Raw genomic sequence first — 19,984 nt, 5'->3', positions numbered from 1 at the left:
ACTATGATGCTAAACATTATCTATTAAGTCCAGTCTTGACACTCTGTATTTTTCCCTGGGCCTGGAGGGAGTTCCATCTACTGTCCGTGGAATATTTTTACTTTTTTACATGAAGGTTTAGGGAAAATCTATAAAGTACACACGCATCTTCTTATCCAAATGAGGGGAATGTTGTTCTGAGTTGTGTGTATTTTTTTCCTACAGAAAAGAAGAGTCCTCCCATTGCCCAATAATCGGAATCCTCTGTGTGACGACCAAGAGAGACAGCCCTCTTCGTCCTCGCCTGCTGTGACTACTTAGGTAAGACCCTCTCTTTCAACAAACAGAGAGAGCTCAGTAGGCAGCAGGTGTTGTTCCAGGCACTGGGGATCAGCGATGATCGAAACCAAAACAAGTCCTTGCCCTGGTAGAGGCAGACAATGGCTTTGGTGATAAGCTCTATGAAGACACATACAGCAGAGAAGGAAGATGGGACATGCCGGGGGGTGGGGGGGGGCACCGCTGTTGAGACTGGGGAGATTTGGGCCAAGCCGTGAAGGAAGTGAGGGAGTGAGCCGTGTGTGCACCCAGCAGGCGGGAGACGGCAGGCAGCCTGAGGTCCGGACACCAGGAGTCATCCAGAAGGCCGGTGTGGTGGGAAGGAGAGTTGCAGGAATGGGCTCAAGGTGGTAGGGGCTCAGGAGGAGGAGGGGGGCTCCTCAAGAGGAGGGCTGCATGGGCCTTAGAGGCAATTGCAAGCAATTTAGCTTTTACTCTGAGGGAGACAGGGAGGCCATGGGAGGATTCTGAGTGGAGCAGTGATGTGACGTGACCCATATTTTAAAAGGATGGCTCTGACTCCTGGGTGGAGAACAGATTTTAGGGTGGGAGACAAGATCAAAAGCAATAGCACCAGGGAGAAGCTCATGGAAAATTCATTTTACCTTCTAACCTTGACCCACTTATCGAGTTCCAAATAATTACGCCTGGGAAGGATGTGTATAAATATTCCTGAAATTAAGAACATAGCTAAAGGCATATTCCTACTGATAAGTGAGTTGACACAAGATTGAAGTGACTCTAAAAGATTAATTTTCCAACATAATGCAGACTCAAAATTTGTCATAAGAATCACATCCATTTTACAATGGAAGAAACTGAGGAATGAAGGATTTACATATCTTGCCCCGGGTCTTATTGTTTGTAGATATCAGAGCCAGGATTTAAATCCATGCAATTTGACTTGAGAGCTCACACTCTTGACCTGCATGTCATTCTCTTTTCAAGCAGCTGTAGTCCAGCAGGGTGCTGTGGAGGCTGCACCTTCAGATGGGCATGTGTTTCCCAGTTTGCCAGAGTCTCCACCTCTCCCTTTTGTCCTCATTCATTCAAATTATATCCCAGCTCTTGTATCCTTCTAGGCTTGTGATCTCTGGTCTAAATATTCTCCAATATACTTTACAGAAATTCTACATAAGTAAGGGTGGTGTGGGGAGGTTTTGTGGTTTCTTCCTAGGTCTAACATGGCCAAGAGGTTTCATCTCTTATGCACATGATTGACAGTATTAAGAAGGATGGTTGGACCAATGCCTGAGCATGATAGAATGATGTGCTGTATTTGACTGGTGATGTCTGCCATGGGTAGGGTGCTAGGAGGAGTTCCTTGTGTGAGATGTTTTTGCTGATGCTGTTCTAGTCTAACCCAGGTTATAGAGCAAGCTTGGTCCACCTCTGACCCATTTTACCCCATTTTTACAGGTTTTCCAATTTCCCCAGGAGGCATAGTTTCTGCTTGTTCTGATTTTGCTTATCAAAGAGAAAAATTATCTGAGAAGTTCATTATGAAAAATTTTTTTCATGGAATTGATACAAACAATCTCACCTAGAAATATATTTACTTGAACAGAGGATTTCAAGCATGGTGCAGGAGTTACTTTTGGCTGGGGGAGTAGGGTTTCGGTGTTTCATGTAAGTAATCACTCATGGAGAAGAGGTCCATTAGAGTCTGTGAGCAAGCATTGGCAAGTTTTGTCTATAAAGGGCTGGATAATAAGGATTTTCAGCTTTGAAGGCCATATGATTTTTTTTTTCACAACCACTCAACTCTGTGGTAGCCATTAAAAAGCAGCCATTGATTGACAATATGTAAATAAATGGGTGTGGCTGTGCTCCAATAAAACTGTATTTATGGATATGAAACTTAGAATTTGATATAATTTTTATGTGTCAATTCTGTCATTGTAGCACAAAAGGAGCCATAGACAATCCAAAATATATACACGTGCCAAATTTGGTCCCCAGCAGGCATGGTTTGCCAACCCTGTTCTGGAAGATGAGTGATGGAAGACACGGAAAAGGCTTGGATATGGGAACCATGTATATGGGTCCCTGGTGATGTGTCGCCTCTCCGTGCTCCAATCCCCTTATCTGAAAAACAGGGATAAAAGTAAAACCTATTTCAGTAGAACAGAATAGAGAGCCTAGAAAGGAACCCACACTTGTACAGTCACTTTATTTTTGACAAAGGTGCCAAGAATACACGATGGGAAAAGAATAGTCTCTTCAATAAATGATGTTGGGAAAACTAGATATCCACATGCAGAAAAATGAAAGTGGACCCTTACCTCACACCATATACAAAAATTAACTCCCAATGGATTAAAGGCTTAAACGTTAAACTAGAAACTATAAAACTATTAGAAGAAAACATAGGGGAAACACTATATGACATTGGTCTGGGCAATGGTTTTTTGATATGATCCCCAAAGCAATAATGGACAAACGGGATTGAATCAAATTAAAAAGCTTCTACACGGCAAAGGAAACAGCAGTATGAAGAGACAACCTACAGATCAGGAGAAAATATCTGCAAGCCATTCATTTTATAAGGGGTTAACATCCAAAATATATAAGGGACTCAAACAACTCAATAGCAACGGGGGAAAAAAGCAATTACAAAATGGGCAAGGGACCAGAGTAGACATTTCTCAAAAGAAGACCTACACATGGTCAACAGATATATTAAAAAATGCTCAGCATTTGTAATCATTAGGAAAATGTTAATTAAAAACACAATGAGAGATCACCTCACACCTGCTAGAATGGCTACTATCAAAAAGATGAAAGATAAACGTTGGTGAGGATGTGGAGAAAGGGAACCCTCGTACACTGTGGGTGGGAATGCAAATTAGCACAGCCATCATGGAAAACTGTATGAGTCTAAACTCACAAAATTAAAATAGAATTGCCATATGATACAGTAATTCTCCTTCTGGGTATTTACCCAAAAGATTTGAAATCAAAGAGATACCTACACTTCCAGGTTCACTGCAGCACTATTCACACTAGCCAAGATACGGAGTCAACCTCAGTGTCCATCGGCAGATGGCTGGATAGAGAAAACGCGGTATATATACACAAGAGAATGTTATTCAGCCTTAAAAAAGAAGGAAATTCTGTCATCTGCAACAACATGGATGGAATTGCAGAATGTTAAGTGAAATAAGCCAGGCACAGAAAGACAAACACTGCATGTTCTCACTTACATGTAGAATCAAAGCCTATTGCTGTCGTAGAGTCAGAGAGTGGAACGGTGGTTACAGAGGCTGCGGGGGGAGGGCTGGGAAGTGTTGGTCACAGGGTACGAAGCCTCAGGTAGGCAGGAGGAATAAGCTTTGGGTTTTTTTTGGCATCTATTGCACAGTGTGTTGAATATAGTTAATAATAGTATTAATGTATCACACACATTTCAAAATTGCTACGAGAGTAAATTTCAAGTCTTCATTATAAAAATGATAAATAATTGAGGTGAAAAATATGTTAATCAGCTTGATTTAATTATTCCACATTGTATTCATAAATCATAACATCGCATTCTATCTCATAAATATAAACCATTATAAATTGTCAATGTACAATGAAATAAAGTAAGAAAAAAGAAAATAAATGTATTATGCTATAAGTGATAAAAAAATTACGTATTCCAAAGGTTGTTGTGAGGACTACAGTAGCAAATGCTTGCCTGCTATGAAGTGAGCATCCGATAACTATTAAATCATTACTATTTCTATTCTCATCATTGCTATCACCCTCCTACCCGCCTTTAATCTGCACCAGGGGTCTCATGACTGACCAACAATTCAAAATCATACGTTAGATTTTAGAAACAGACTGATAAGGAAGAAGGTAAAGCTACAAGATGGGCTTGTGTACGAGAAGCAGAAATCTTGTTTCCTATCAACTAAAATATTCATTTCTAATCAAGCAAGAGAAACATTCCAACCACAGGAAGGCAGTTCCAGGAGAGGAACACCACTATTTGTGTCCAAATAGAATGCTATGATTAAAAACATAATAATAATGCCAGACATATGTGCAACATTTATGTGCTACAGCTCAACTTTACCGTCCCCGAACTCTCCCCACCATGAATCTGCCTGGGTGTCCACCCGGTGGTGACAAACATGGCCAGTCCCTGTGTCTAGGGCAGCTGGTTTTGCCTCACTCTGCAGCCACAACTTCCATCCCAGTATTGGAGATTTACTTTCAAAATGACCACCCTTTGCCTGCACGATGGATTGCAGAAAGGGACAGCTGCAGGAAGTCTGATCCGTCCCCCTGCTGAAGGAAACACCCCAGAGAAACCTGCTCCCTAATAAACAGTGAGTCTCTTGCTTTAGTGCATCAAGCCTCGTGCTCATGCACGGAGGACGCTACTGTTACGTGGTCAGCCTGCTGCCTGAGCACTCTTCCCTGCAGGTGACACAAGGAAAGTCTTCAAAGCAGGCAGCGGGGATCAGTGAGGAGGCAAAACCCCTACCATTTCTCTGTTCCTTAGCTGGATATTTGAAGCCATTTGGCTCAACTCTTGGGGTGGGGACAGCAAGAGCTGATCAGGAGGACAGGATCTGCAGCCTGGGAAGGAAGGAGGGACTAATTAGGATCCCCACCTGGGGCGTCTCTGTGGCTGTCCGGGTGATTGCAGGGCCGGCTGCACTGCTGAAAGAGAACTGCCCAGCCTGTCGGTGCCCCGCTGTGACCCTCTTGCTCGGGAACAAGGCTGCCGTGCAGAGCAGCCAGATCAGGCCCAACACCAAAGCGCTCCTCCGGGGAGGCTGGAAATAGCTGCAGAACAGCTTCCTTGCTTTTGCAAATCTTCTCTTCCTCCCAGTTGTTTACCCAGCTTGTTAAGTGCTGCACTCCCAGCCCCGAAATCACACGCCTTCCCCCCACAGCGGTTTGCTACCTTCACAGAAAAGAAATCTCTGCTTTGATCCACCTTCAGAGACAATGTCAAACTTCGTCACACCTCATCTCCAACTGGCGAGTCTCTGCTGGAGCTGCATGCTGGGATATTATAAGATAAAACGAGTTCACCAGAGTCCAGCCCTAACGAGGTAGGCGCCAATCTTCCTCTGATTATCGGTGGATATTTCTGAGACATTAGGTAGACACTGGCTTATTCAGGACCTGTTAATGAACCACTTGAGCCCATTCATGCCAAAACCAACAACAACCACCTCAGCAAAGATTTCGGGAGTAAAATTTGAGCCCAAATTAGCCTCCTTCCCAGAGTGTGAAGTGCATTTGGCTTTAGCATAGAACAGCTGCCCACCACGCAGCTTTGTGGGTTCCTGAGAGGTCCCCAACCCCCAAAGCTCCCCGACTCTTCAGTGGTTGCAGGGGATGTGGTGTGTGCTGCGTGGTGTGTGCTGCATCGCCCAATTCTGGGGTGACCCCACGCAGATCAGACTCGGGGACCCTCTTCCCCGGACTCCTCATTGAGTTCATGTGATTCGAGGTGATTTAGGTTTGGGGCAACCAGTGAGTTTGGGTCCCTGGGCTGTAGCACTTGGCTCCAGAATAAGGAGGTGACGTCAACGGGTCCCCTAAGAACATATTCCACGACTTACACAGGAACGTCGTGGCAAGCTGATATCTTTTTCTACTGGATTTGAGCCAGTTCCAAGGGACCCACCCGCTCCTGCAAGAGCAAGCTCTGGGAGAATGAAAAGCACCCTCACGAAACAGAAGAACGAGTGCCTGTAAGTGGGAGGGGAGAGAGGGAGGGAGACAGAGAGAATGTTCTGGTGATGTGTTTTGAGCTTCTAAATAAAACCTTAAGCTAGCCCCAACTCTGGACTTCTCAATCATGTGAGACAATTTTTTTTTTTTCCACTGAAGTCGGTGTGGGTGGGACTTTCTGTTATTTCCAATCCCTAAGAATCGCAAGGGATATTATTGCTAGCATCTGAAGCCCTGCCACTGGGCATCTGTTACCTTAAAATAAACAAGCGTCCCTGGGAGGCACAAGATAACAGGCCTTTATGTGATTTGCCGCTCAGTGTGAACGAGCTGCCCAGCGGGTTTCCTGAGAGGGGGTTTTGCCCTGGACGGGGGAGACCCCGCAAGCTCTCGGCCCTCTGGCTGGGGAAAGAAGAGAAAGTGAATACCAATAAACAAGACGGGGGGCGTTTGGGGCACACCGTCCCTGCTCGGAGGCTGGTTTCCAGGGGCACACAGGTGGCTATGACACTTTTGCAAGAATCCCCTGGCTTTCCTTCTCCAGGGCCTCCAAATGACAACAGAACGTCACACGCGCCGGGTGGCTCTTTGCGCACACCTGTGACTCGCAGAGCGGCCGGGTGACAGAGCGGCCGGTGACAGCTGTGCAAGCCGCGGGGTTTGATTGTTAAGTTGTGCATCGGGCTGTGCGGCCTGTTGACTGATGGGGAACCGAATGCGGTGAGGTTTGACAATTTTCTTTGCATCCTGTGTGTTTCTGAGTGTGGGTCCACGAGTCACCTGCGCAAAGCCAAGGGGGAAACACCTCTCTCCCAGGGGTTCCTGCAAGGTCTCAGGGATGCAGCTCGCGGGCTCCGATTGGACATTGCGTCCATCCCTGAGCCAATGGCACGTCCAGAAGGATGCAGGGCTCTGATTGGCCAGCCGGTGTCATGTGGCCACTCCGGCGCTTGGGGCCCAGACCACAAGCACCAAGAACGTCTCCTCCGACCTCGGTTCCTGGCCTTGCGTCTGCCTGCACCGTCCCTTCCTGCCTTGCGCATCTGCACACTGGACGCCTATGCATCCGTCAGGTGCCACCTCCCCTGGGAAACCTTAAGTCATTTAGTTGTGTCTTCTCTTGTGCTTCCTGTTCGTTACCACATTGCTCATTCAATCAACAAACATTTGTTGGGCAACTACTATGTGCCTCGTGTTAAGTTTAGCCTAAACCTGCCTCCTGACATTTCTTAAGTGTGCCCTAAAGGGTTCTCTGTACACTGTGAATTGTAACCTAACTGGACGTGCGGACAGGCCGTGACCTGCTCTTGTGCCCATCACAGACGGCCAGCTGTTCGGATAAGGCAATCGCCAAGCTGTAACCGGCTGCTTCTGTCCCTCACTTCTGTCTCCTGTCTGTCACTCTCCTCTCCCTGCCCATAAGTGCCATCCCACCACGTGGCAGCCCTGGAGGCTCTGAACCCATTCTGGTCCTGGGGGCCTCCCAGTTCTCAAACTGCTCTGTGCTCAGGTAAACTCCGTTAAATTGAATTTGTCTGAAGTTTTTCTTCTAACACTCGTGTTGTGAGTGACGGGGACACAGCAGTGAACAGGTGAGTCCCAACAGCACTGCCCCCAGGGAGCTTATACGCAGTGGGGACGTCAGACCGTGAATATAATAAATACATAAAACATAGGTAGTATATAAGGGAATAAACATACATGACATGTATGATGTCTATATATGCATGAGAACAAAAATTCAGCAGGGATGGGAGCGGCAGTGCTGTGTGTGATTTTGCCAATGCTGCTCAGGAAAGGCCTCCGCGAGCAGTGCGGGAGGGGCCGCCGCCCAGTGTTTGGGGCGGAAGAGGGCTAAGGGGGGAGGGGGAGGGAGGGCGCCTTCCTGTCAGGGGAACCGCAAAGACTCCAGTGTGGCTGGAATCGAGAGCGCGAGAGGGCGCAGTGCCAAGAGAAGGCGTCACAGACCTGGCGTCATCACCGTGCAGAGCAGTTGTCACTGTGCTCTATTTTGTGCCAGGGACAATCTCCAGATTCGAGTGGCAGGATAAACCACAGGTCCCCGCCGGCCAAAGAACACTGGGGCTGACACGACAGCTGGCTCTGCGGGGGTGGGGAGGTGTCAACTTGCCTTAATCACGTCTTCATCAGACGATCTGCACTCCACGGACTCCAGCAGGTCGGTCACCGAGCCGTCCTCCTCCACGGAGACCACCCTCACCGGAACCGCCACCGTCTTCCCCGTGAGGATGGCGGTGTTCAGGATCTCAGCCTCCTGGAAGACCAAACACACCCGTCCGTCACACCCCTGCCCAGATGCCCAGCCCTTTGGGACATGCAGAACCCCGTCCCTCAGCTGCTCTGCAAACAGCATCTGCTTTCTCGTCGGGCTCAGGAAGGCCGGGCCCGCAGCACCTGCCGAGTGGCCCTGGCGGCCAAGAGACAATTCTCTGCCCTCACCCAGCTTCTGCAGGGACACTGTGAGGAGGGAGGGAATAGGAAGTGAACAAATTCAATGTTATTACCGCATTTGGCAAACACGTGTCAAGCACCCTTCCACGTGCTTTACAAATATTGACTCATCCATCAGGCTTCCCAGCATCCTGACAAGACAGGCATTATTATTCTTCCCATTTTATAGATGTCACAGAGAGGTTTTGTAACTTTGCCAGCATCATACAGCTAGGAAGTAATGAAGGTGGGACTCCAATAGACCTAAATGTAGGTATTAATATAATGATTCCAACGTAAGCAGCCAACGGTTGGCCAGAGGAGCAAGGGATGGGGAAGGCGCTTAGGTCAGCATGCTACCACCTTGCGTCGTGTGCCTGAGAGACACGCAGAGGCTGTGGGAGAAGTGTCACCCTCTGTGCTCTATCACTGTCACTGTCTGTCACCTCCTCCAATTTCCCAGGCTCTTGTTGGGTCCTGGCCTCCACACATGTCTGCAATGCTATCACGGCTGCAGTGACACTCCCACACTCCCACTGATATGATGTATGCATGCGCAACACACACACACACGCACCCAAACATGCATGTTTGCTACTAAACTCCTCCTTCCCGGATCAGCTCTGGAGATGTGTCTCCAGGGACGTCCCAGCTGCCTTGGTCATTTGCTTTCGGAGCTGAGAACACCCAGAGCCGTTCTCGTTGGTAGCGACTAGCACAGTTGTTATTTCACTTCCACCTACGGTGGTCCAAGCGCGTTACCTCCTTCCAGACCGCAAGCCCCCGGGGCTGTGCCTACCCTCTGCCACTTAGCACAGTTAACTATTGGCTACGACCGATAGTAAAGGTATCTGTTGAGTGCACAGATGAGGACGCAACAGGGAAGGGACCGGGATTCACAGCGTCACCTTCTTGCTCTCCGGCCCCTCACACGCTAAGGACGCATCCCTTCCTCGTGACACACCTGTGCCGCAGGTAGCCCTTCCCCAGACACGGAGCAGCACGCCACCCTCTGCACCTGTCCCTCCAGTGCGCCAGTCCTCGGTTACTCTGACGGAATTCTTGTGGTTTTTGAACGGGTGGGTGCTGGGAGCTGGTTGGGGGCACCTACCACAGTTGTCATTTCACTGTCACGTATAGTGATCCGGTCACTTCATCTTCCTCCTAGACTGCAGCCTCAGCAAGGCTGTACCTGCATCACTCCGAGCCAGAGCCCTGCAGAGATTCTCGCCGCTTTGATTTTCGTGTGAAATCCAAAATGCCTGTTAGTCGCCTGCCGGCAGACGGCATAGGAGTTTATCATCCTAAAATTACATAACTATTTTCCTCCTGTTAACTTTTTATTTCTTATTTAAGATCTTATTTTTCCTTTATAGGATGACGTTCAGCTATAACTAGCTCATGTGGCTTAGCGGTTGGATATAATAATATCTATCTTTTTTTTTTTTTTCATTATTTTCATTCCAAAAGGCAAGACTCCAGGTTGGCATGTTCCTAAATTTCAAAGGCCGCGCCTTACACCTTCTGAACGTGCGTCGGCCTTCAAAGCCTCCTTTGTCTACACATTTTTCGCCTTTTTCTCCTCTGGGGCTTCCTAGCCTGATTTTATTTCATGTTGGGTGAAACATAGCAAAAAAAAACCCAAAAAACAAAAAAAGAAGGGGTGAAATCAGTCTATGATGTTACTCGCTGCCGCTGGGGAAGAAAAGCGCCATATGTACTTTTTTCCGCTCTAAAGGGTGAGGATCAAAAGGAACAAGTCACACTGTGAAAAGGACCGGAAAACGCTCCTTATCTCCCTGGCCCAAACCGACTCATCACAGAGGGAGAAAGATGCGGCGCGGGCTGGGGCGGTTTGTCGCTGCTGCCGCTCGTCTGGAGGACAACTGTGCACATCTGCGGTGGAGAGTGAGGCGCGTCTCCAACAACAAAAATCAAAGGCCTCGAGCGTTTCCGCATGTGGGTTAGAGGAGAGGTGACGCTGGGACGGCGGAGGGGCAGCTGCAGGCCCCTATGTCCGGGGTGTCGTCGTCCCCCCCAATAGCACGCGTCGCGCCGCCCACCGCGCTCTCAGTGGGGAGCAAGCGACTGCGCCTCCAGGCTGGGTATTCCCCTGCCTCCTCTGCGCGTTTCCAACGCTTTGACATCCGGAATTTTCTCTCTCGCACAGCTTTGCTGTTTCCAGGAGGGAATGATATTGTGGGGATGACACACAGAAATCTGCGGACGGACGGGAGGAGGGAGGAGGACCACGGAGAGCGTGTGCAGGTGTGTGAGCACCTGCGCAGCCCGGCGTTGGCTGAGACAGGACTTATGCCTGCTCTGATGATGGGACCCCGTCAACCCTGGCAAGCTCAGCTGCCTCATTGCCATGGGATCGCCTTGTCACAGTCCCGGCCTAGGAAATAAAGACCCAGAATTGATTTAGAAAACGCTACCTCCGTCCCATCGACTAATCGTGGTCCTTACTGGTCGCTGCATACAGCCCTTCTGATGAGCACAAAACTCATGTCCACTTGGAATCTCAGGATGTGACCTTGTTTGGAAACAGGGTCTTTGCAGATGTCATGAGTTGAGGCAAGGCCCTACAGGATTAGGGTGGGTCCTAACCCGAGGACGGCATATTTGTAAGAAGAGAAAACACAGACACACAGGACGGCGTGTGAAGGTGGAGCCAGAGATGGGAGTGATCCTTCCACAAGCAGGAACAGCAAGGACCGGGACAGCCAGCAGAGGCTGGAAGAGGCAGGAGGGACCGTCCCCTCAGAGCTCTGCTGACACCTTGATTCCAGACTTCCAGCCCCCAGAACTGAGGAGCAATATGTTTCTCTTGTTTCATAGCCACCAAGCCATGTTGCCTTGTCACAGCAGCCATGGGGGACCAACGACTGAGCCAAGGGGAGAAGGAACCGGATATGAGAAGCATCGTCAGGGCACCCTGGCACTTCTCCTTCCAAACGCATTTGGAGAGAATTAAAATCTTGCTCATTTTAACCATTGTTCTTCGAGCTCTGTTACTCACAGGTAATCACCATCCCAGCTGATGCAACCTGGAAGGGAAGAGTTCTCATGATTTCTCATCAGTTTTAAGCTGATGAGTAATTTAAATTGCTTTATTGTTTGTAAGGAGAAATAAAAGATTTTTTTTCTTTCTTTATTTTTTCCCCCTTGGCTGCAGCGTCACTATGGCCTCTTTGGAGGTCACTTGCCATTTTAGTATATGGTTCCAAAATGATCCTGTATCTGTTAAAATCCATGAACAAGGTTGGAAGAAATAAAAATGAATGTAGGGTTAGCTGCATTGACGGCTTCCTCTTTAAACAAAAGCATCACAGTGATAACCTCTGAGAACCCCATCAGAGGAGGGCAAACATCCCATAAAGCAAATAAAACGGAGCAACAGATTCACCAGCCTTCCCTGCTCTGTAGGGGATTGGCGTAGGCACCAGCATTGGTGGAGTTGGGGGCTCGTCCAACCAGAGCCACTCATAGCCCACTGCCTTGACCTCCAAGCGCATGGTTCCATCATTGAACTCTGCAGGAGACAAATTTGGGAAATGGGCAGTTTGAAGAAATGGACGTAAAAGCTAACTTGCCCACTAAGCTATACATCTGATAAGAAACTAATAAACCAGAATCTACAAAGAACTCAAGCAAATTGCAAGAAAAAAGTCAAACAACCCCATTTAAAAAGTGGGCAAAAGACATCAACAGAAGCTTTTCAAAGGAAGATAAATGGCCAATAAACATATGAAAAAATATTTCATGTCACTGATTATCAGGAAAATGCAAATTAAAACTGCAATTAGATATCACCTTACCCCAGTTAGAATGGCATTTATTAAAATATCCAAAAACAACAGATGCTGGTGTGGATGCAGAGAGAAAGGAAGGCTTATTCACTGTTGGTGGGACTGCAAATTAGTACAAGCCTTATGGAAAATAGTATGGAGATTCCTCAAAGACCTACCATTCAATCTAGTAATCCCACTACTGGGTACCTACCCAAAGGAAAAGAAGTCATTTTATCAAAAAACACCTGCACTCAAATGTTTATTGCAGCACAATTCATAATTGCAAAGATGTGGAATCAACCCAAATGCCTATCAATTCATGAATGGATTAACCAACTATGGTATATGTACACCATGGAGTACTACTCATGCATGAAGAGGGACACCTTAATGCCTTTTGCAACACTAGTATTTTCTTGATATTAAAATACAAAAAGGCACATTCTGCTAAGTCTATTCATTCTCTTCAATTAAAATTTTGTTGCTATTGGCATTGTTTACCCTCTACACTTGACCCCACCTCCCAAAGATATAAAGAAATGGTACCTTATAAGGTTATTTTTGTCCACGCTAGCTGAATTCTAGGACATCAAATGTGAAAGGGACATATGAAGTAAGAATTTAGATTTCATGGCAAAATAAATATATTGCTTAGAGACGGAGACCCAAATCAGGTTAAAAATGATTTTTTTTCGCCTATCGTAACATCATATTCAGAGGTAACATACCATGGCAATGCCATTGACCAAGCAGAAGAGATGCCAGGCTAAGTGGGCTAGATGTCTCGGTCATGCCACCGAGATGGATTCCAGTTGATGGCAGGCAAAGGCTGGCTCCCTGACTGTGCCATGTGCTCCTTCAGACTTTCCAGGTCCTTGCCATTAGCAAGAGACACGTGAACACTTCTAGCCACTCACAGGTGAGGGTCACTATCGTTTATTACTTCTGGGGTGAGCCATGAAGTTTTCATGCTCAATTATCCTGTCTTTCTCACCATCTGCCATGGTGACCAAGGAGGCTGCGTGTTCCAGACAGTATGGAGACAAGATGCCTGAGCAGCCTCCGTTAGCCTGGTCACCTGGGTCACCGCTAGTCAAGACTATGCTTTTCTTGTCTCCAAGCAACGTGATTTGGGAGCAGCTGGTTACTACAATATCACCTAATCCATCCTGATGAATACACACTTTCCAACTTCTGCCTCAAGAACTAAAACACACACACACATAGACACACAAATATATATATTCATTGAATTCTGAATTCTGGACTATGCCCCAGGCCAGGGGGATAGATTACTCAGGTATAAAACTTCAAAATCTCCTGTACGTGCTGGGTGGCTAGACCTTCATGTCCCGGGTGACTGCCCTGATGTCTGTTCCTATGAGCTTGGGCAGAACCAGCCTAAGTCAGCATGGAAAGCTAACATTCCTCTGCAGCCTCACTCTTCCTCAAAGTGTTTTCTCAACTCTGGTTGATTTTTAAAAACATTTTCAATTCATTTCCCAACAAAGATCAATAGCCTAATAAATAGAATCATGAGTAATCACCTTGTCCTTGTCTTTTGTTTGTTTGGCCAAACTCTGTTATTCCAGCCATCCCTCCACCACCTCCCAAATAAATAGCCAGTGCCGCAGTTGTGATGGGTTGTGAGTTTTTGTTTTTTTTTTTATTTCTACCACATTAAACAGAAGAGCTATTAGATGACCCTAGAAATACTATATCTAATTAGCAATAATGCTGTGTTGCTATAAACAACCTGTGTGCTTCTTTTAAAAAACGGGGAACATCAGTCAATCTGGCACCTGCGTTGCAAACAGATTTATAAACCACTCTGTTGCTTAAAGTACATCAGCTCCTGGGTTTAATAGCGGTGGCGTGGAATGCAGAATGATTGCATTTTGGATGTCACACTAAAATAAAATAAAATTATTCTTCCACCCTTGGAGAAGCAGCAAGGCTTTATACTGCAGAGCCCACGAAGGGCTGGTGGTCTGCTCACGTCTGCTTCTGGCTAGGACGGTGTCTGGAAGCCATTGAAACACCTCCCTCGCCTTGTTTTTTTAATGTGAATTTAAAACTGTTACCGAGATTCGACAAGCTCATTGTTAAAACATTACACTTGCACAGGGGTTTATAATGAAATGCCTCAGAAAGGATCCCACCCTCCCTAACCCTATTTTTATTCCCTTCAGGCAATGATTTTCAACTCTTCTAGGTATGTTATAGAGGTTTTTTCCCCCATATATCTAAATAATGTGCTATATTATACTTTCTTGATATAGCAGTTTTAGACATTAGCCACTGGTTTGCTGGTATGATCGGTGACACTTTATTTCTTACTTCGTTCTACTTTCTCTCTTTTCTCAGTCGATATAATTATATCCCTGTTTTGAGCTCTCTATTGGCTCTATTTATAACTTTAAGGAAAAACAGCTGTAATGGAAGATAACGTGTTGCATAACTGTATGATCTCACATGTATGTAGAATCTAAGGATGTTGAACTCACAGAAACAGTGAGCTGAGGGTGGTTGCCAGGGCTGGGGGAAGCGGTTAGGGTATGAACTTCCAGTTACAAGATGAGTAAGTTCTGGAGATCTAATGTATGGTGTGGTTATTATAGTTAATAATGTACTGCAAGCTTGAAATTTGCTAAGAGAGTAGATCCTTAATGCTCTCACTACAAAACGCATGGTAAGTATGTAAGATGATGGATGTATTAATTAGCAGCAAGCATTTCACGATGCATGAAACCTTTCCGTGGCTCCGTTTCCAGGCAGCCTTACTTTTGGCAGAGAAGGCAGATAGGATTCCCATATCCTGAAATTACGGGCTGGCAGACTGACTTCCGGTGTCTTCAAAGCCGTCGCACTGGCCTTTTTGTGACGGTGGAGATTCCCGTTAGCTGACAGCTTTGCCACCTGTTAAAATCCACATGCCCTGGAAGGCCAACCCTTTGGATTCCTTCAGTCGTTCTCTGACCTGGGGCAGCACTTGGCACGTGTGTTCCAGAGGACACCAAACCCGTGGACTCTCCGAGAGACTAAGTTCTCCGTGGTCATGGCATTCGGGAAACGCAAAGTCCCAATGCACGTCACTGCGCTAAGGGACCAGAGAAGTCCTGCAGTGGGAAAATCTGTCTCCGTTCCTTGAACTCAGTATTTCCTGAATGTTGTGGACCATGGGATGGATTTCACTAGAGAATCTAGAAAATCAGAATTGCTGCTTTAACATGGTTAGCTTCAGATTCATTCTTAAAACAGGTTTAGACGGGGAAAGCGGAGGGGAGGAAGGTGAAGAGAGACGACTGAGGCGCCGGCCAGAGAGGCTGCGATCCTCACACTTGCCAGCACTCGGCCGAGCCTTTCTTGGGTCCCTTTAGGCCTATGAATTGACATTTGGGGGACAGTTGATTGGATTTTGCCTTTTCCTCTAGCTTTTGCATGCCTGTAAATCATATCTTTACACCCAAAATGTATGTGCCTTCAAGGTGGAGCCATTGGGCATATTTTACCATTGATGTTCCCAGAGTCACAGAAGGCATTGGGCACAAAATACAAGTGAGTGTATTTTGAATTAGACGGATTCCTGCCACGCCCCCAGGTAGATAAGAACACCCCATTCAGAGAGCCCTGCGGCTGCCTCTGAGTCGAGGTATCTGCTGGTCCCCAGAGCGGAGCCTACATTGGGTGTGCGTCCCAGGACCTGGGCGGTGCCCCGGCTCCCCACACCCGAGTGACCCCACGGAGGCTGGGTCTCGGCTCCTGGAAACAGGGCACGGTGGTCCCCGTTGTCTCACAGGGTTGTCACAGGTGCCGTGAAATAAAGGATGGGAACGGGCTTCGCAGGGACGTCCAGTGAGTGGGAGAGCGGCGTTCCCACGGGCTGGCCCGGAACTCCTGGGAGAGGCACAGTGGACTTTGGGAAGAACAACCGAGAAGGGTTCAGGTGCCGGAGGGACTCCGTCCCGGCTGCGGCCAGGGTCCAGGGCCAGGGTCCAGAGACGGAGGCAGGACCCCCCTGTGGGAGGTCGGGAACTTGCTTTAGCTTCGGGGAGGGAAGAGCGAGAGGGGACAGGGGAGGCGGGGAGTGGGGTGGGGAGGGGGATGCTGGGCAGCTCCGGAGCGCGTGCCACACTCATGAATGCTGGGGGTGGACAGCGCGTTCTTTTTCACTGAATCTGGTGAAAGATCTGCCCAGAATCCGAAGAAAACATATAATTAAATATTAATCAAATAACACAGACAATGGTAATGACAGTGGTAGGAGTACTAGGGACACCACCCCCCACAGCGGCGGTGACAGCCGGCAAACACTCGGCACTCGGAATGTGCCAGGCTCTGTGCAAAGCACGTCACCCTCCTCCTCGATGGTAAGGGCTGTCTTTGTCCCCACATCGTAAGTGAGGGGCGGGTCCATCGGCTTCAGAGTCTACACAGGTAGTAGAGTCCACACGAGCAAGCTTTGTGCTGAGTGCTACGCACAGACCTGGGGGCGCAGTTGTGCCTGGTGGATTTGGGGGCTTGTTCTGATCTCAGCCAGATCTCAAGACCATCTAAGTTCACTTGAGTACGGTATTATTATTTGTTAGCATATTTTATTCATCCAGTTATTTTGTGATGATAGGGAAAGACAAAACTAGGTTCCAGTTCTTTCTGGTTCCTGTGGGTTCTCTTTCCTCCGTGCATTGCCAGGTGCCCCAAGCAAAGCACTGAGCTCGCACGGTGCGGGTGGCTCTGACAAAGGACAAACCAAGTTTCCTTGTCTTTAAGGAATTTATACTCTGTGAAGGAGCTCTTGTGTTTGATGGTGTGGATTTATGTCTTCATTCTGTTTCAAGGCTTTCTCCAGCAAGACAGGAGCCGGGTGGCTTTGGCAGGGGAGGAAGAGGGAGGTGGGCTGTTGTGTAAGTTTCAGTAGCTCTTTAGGAGTGAAAACAACACCACATTGTGCTTCAGATGCCATCAACGTGACCGCAGGGTCCGTGCACAAGTACATGCATTCGTTGATAACATCTTCATGTGAAAGGCGACCTGTCGTCTTAGGAAAAAAGTATTCACATACATATACCCACATCGTCTTGTCTTTAAGACCAGACTCCTCCCATCCTTCCTGTTTGCTAAACTTTGGCTTCCTTGGGTTCTCAAACTGACAATGAAAGAGCAAGTTCTGAGACTTTGTAGATAGAGCCTTGAGCAGGAAGGATGGAGAGGGGTTGGTGGTCCAGAGCCAGACGGGCTTTATTTCCCCCGGCTCTTCGATGCTGAGACTAAATCTGTGAACTTCTTGTTATCACTTCTGAATCCGTGTGTTCACAGCGAAGGCTGCCAAGCAGAACTCCACTCTGGTCTGCCGCTCCGGACACGGGTGGAGCGCCCAGTTCCTCGTTCCTTGTAGAAAGACGTCACCAGCACAGAGAAACCTAACAGTGTCTGACGCTTAGTAGGTCTTCAGTAACTACACACCGAGTGAATGAATGCACGACTATATTAAGGTGCAGGAATTTTGACTGCAGCCGTTGCATATTTATAAGAAGTTCTTTAACTTATCATTGCTCCAATTTCATGCCTTATACCAGTTTCAACCATTCTTTCGTAATCGTAAACATTTTTTGTATAATCCATTTCTATTCTTATAAATGTCAGCTAGTTATTAAACTGACTCCTGTCTAATTAGCCACGTGTTATTCTTGGATAAAATTAGAGGACTGTAATAAGAGCTGACTCACTATTTGAATAGGAAAATATGGTATCTATTTATGTTCCTGTTTATGATTAAATTCCAGAATTCTTGTCTTTGAGAAAACTATCTCAGTATTTTAGAAATATTCATTCACGCACGAGAACATCATCTGCATTCGTTTTAGCAAATGCTGTAATCAAAGTCCTCATATCAGAGAAGACACATAAGCTATAGAGTAAATAGTCCCAGGAGGAGCTCACGGTGAGCCTCCGACATGTCTTAGAGAGGAATCTGTTCCTCAAGACTCGGGAGCACGTGTGCTCACCAAAGAGATCTTTCTTCCACTTCACCTTAACTGTGGTTTTCATCATTTTTATCTGTCTTTTATAGGCCCAGAGATGGAACTTGGTGCTCTTTTATTTTGACTTTTCTATTTGTGTGTGTTTCATCTTACTCCTGTTTTCCCATAATTAATATTTAGTCTTTCTTTGGTGCAAGCAGGGTGGAAAGCTGAGCAGGATTTTTGCCATAAACCGCCCCGCGGTGTTTAAGAAGGGAGCGTCGGTTACCTCCCATAAGGAGCCAGCCAGTCAGCTGTTCCGTCTGAAACAAGAGCTGCTACTTCTCCGTGTTTTGTGGCACCAGAATTTCGGATTGTATAAATGACAGATATTTTAACACATGCTAATCAATGAAAATTATAAGATGCTCAAGTTTTTATTTGTAGTCACATGCACACAAATATTTATGTTCTGACATATCCTTTCCTACGTTCTCTAAAAAGAAATGGCCCTAGAAAATATATTTTGAAGTGTGGAAGTACAACGAGGACGATTCAAAACAAGTCTGACTCTAGTTGCCTGCCTGGCAGGGTTTTTTTGTTGGAGAAAGTGACAGGCACGTGCAAACCTGGGGCACAGCAGCCCTCCTGCACGCGAATCGGCCCTCCAGCCTGCTCCACACAATGGAATCTTTTCTGGCAAAAGTACCCCTGGCAGAGGCGGGGCTGGGGGTAGAATTTTCCAAAGCTGGTGAACAACATCAAGCCACAGATTCGAGTGCTGCGATGTCCAACCAGGGTAAGTACAAAGGACGTCACAGCCAGGTAGATCATAATGAAATTGCTGAAAAGAGAAAAATGACAATTAACTTAACAAGAAGCAACAGTAAGATGTTGCTGTGGGCGGGACTGGGGCAGGGCGGGAAGTTCCCCGAGTGCGCTAGTTTTCAGTCCTAACAGGCTGCCACGTGGTCAGCAGCTCGGCACAGCTGAGGTTCGCTCCCTCCCAGTTCTGCAGAACCGGGCTCAGCTGCGTGTTCTGCGTGGGGCTCGGGTCTCAGGGCTCGTGGAGGCCGAAATAAAGCTGTCCGGTGGGAGGGCTCGTTAGCTGGAGGCTCGTGCGGGCTGCGGAGAAAATCCTGTCTCCCCGCATTGCAAGACTGAGCTGCTCGCTTCCTGGCTGGCTGTCCCCTGGGGTGGCCTTTCTGCTCCTCGAAGTCCCCCACTCCCTCTCTGGGGGCCTGCTCAGTCTGCAGGGCCAGCATGGGGGCCCGACCCCGGGCTCAGACCCACCGGCTTCCTCTCCTGGCTCCTGCGCTGGCGTCGGGGCCACCCGGACGATGCAGGACGATCGCCCCGTTTTCAGGTCAGTTGATCAATCACCGTAGTCCCGTCTGCAGAGTCCCTCCTGCCAGGGCGGAGGACACAGTCCCACACGGGGTGTCTCACCACGGGCAGGGCCCTGGGATGTGGGTAGGGCCTTCCCGGAGTCCTTGTTTGGCACAGCAGGAAAGATACAGAGGGAGCGAGGACACTGACGACTGTCACCTTGGTGGACGCTGAGGTCACTGAGAAGGGGGACACACACTGAGTACGGGGGGACTGGAAGCCGGGGGTTCGGGTTGGGAATCGGATGGGGACGGGAGCTGTGCGGGGCTGGCAAGGGAGCTGTGGAGCCTCCGAGGAAAAACGGCCGGGAGTCGGTGCCGAGCTGGCCTGTCCCGCCTGGGCTTGCGGAGCCGGGGGCACAGGGATTGCTCCAGGGGAGAGCTGGGC

The 19,984-nt window shown here is 47.9% G+C and overlaps 1 protein-coding gene across 1 annotated transcript in view; it reads right to left on the bottom strand.

Moving 5' to 3' along the window:
* Nucleotides 1-19,984, bottom strand: part of TMEM132D (transmembrane protein 132D) — a 510,659-nt gene that overhangs the window by 48,239 nt on the left and 442,436 nt on the right. The window contains exon 5 of the mRNA XM_069497436.1: nucleotides 8,135-8,278. Within this exon, the coding sequence (XP_069353537.1) occupies nucleotides 8,135-8,278 (144 nt within the window). The remainder of the gene's footprint in view (nucleotides 1-8,134; nucleotides 8,279-19,984) is intronic.

The sequence above is a fragment of the Eulemur rufifrons genome, chromosome 21 (assembly GCF_041146395.1).
Source record: "Eulemur rufifrons isolate Redbay chromosome 21, OSU_ERuf_1, whole genome shotgun sequence".
NCBI lineage: Eukaryota > Metazoa > Chordata > Mammalia > Primates > Lemuridae > Eulemur > Eulemur rufifrons.
Note: the sequence above shows the minus strand (reverse complement) of the source record. Positions and strands in the feature narration are given on the sequence as shown.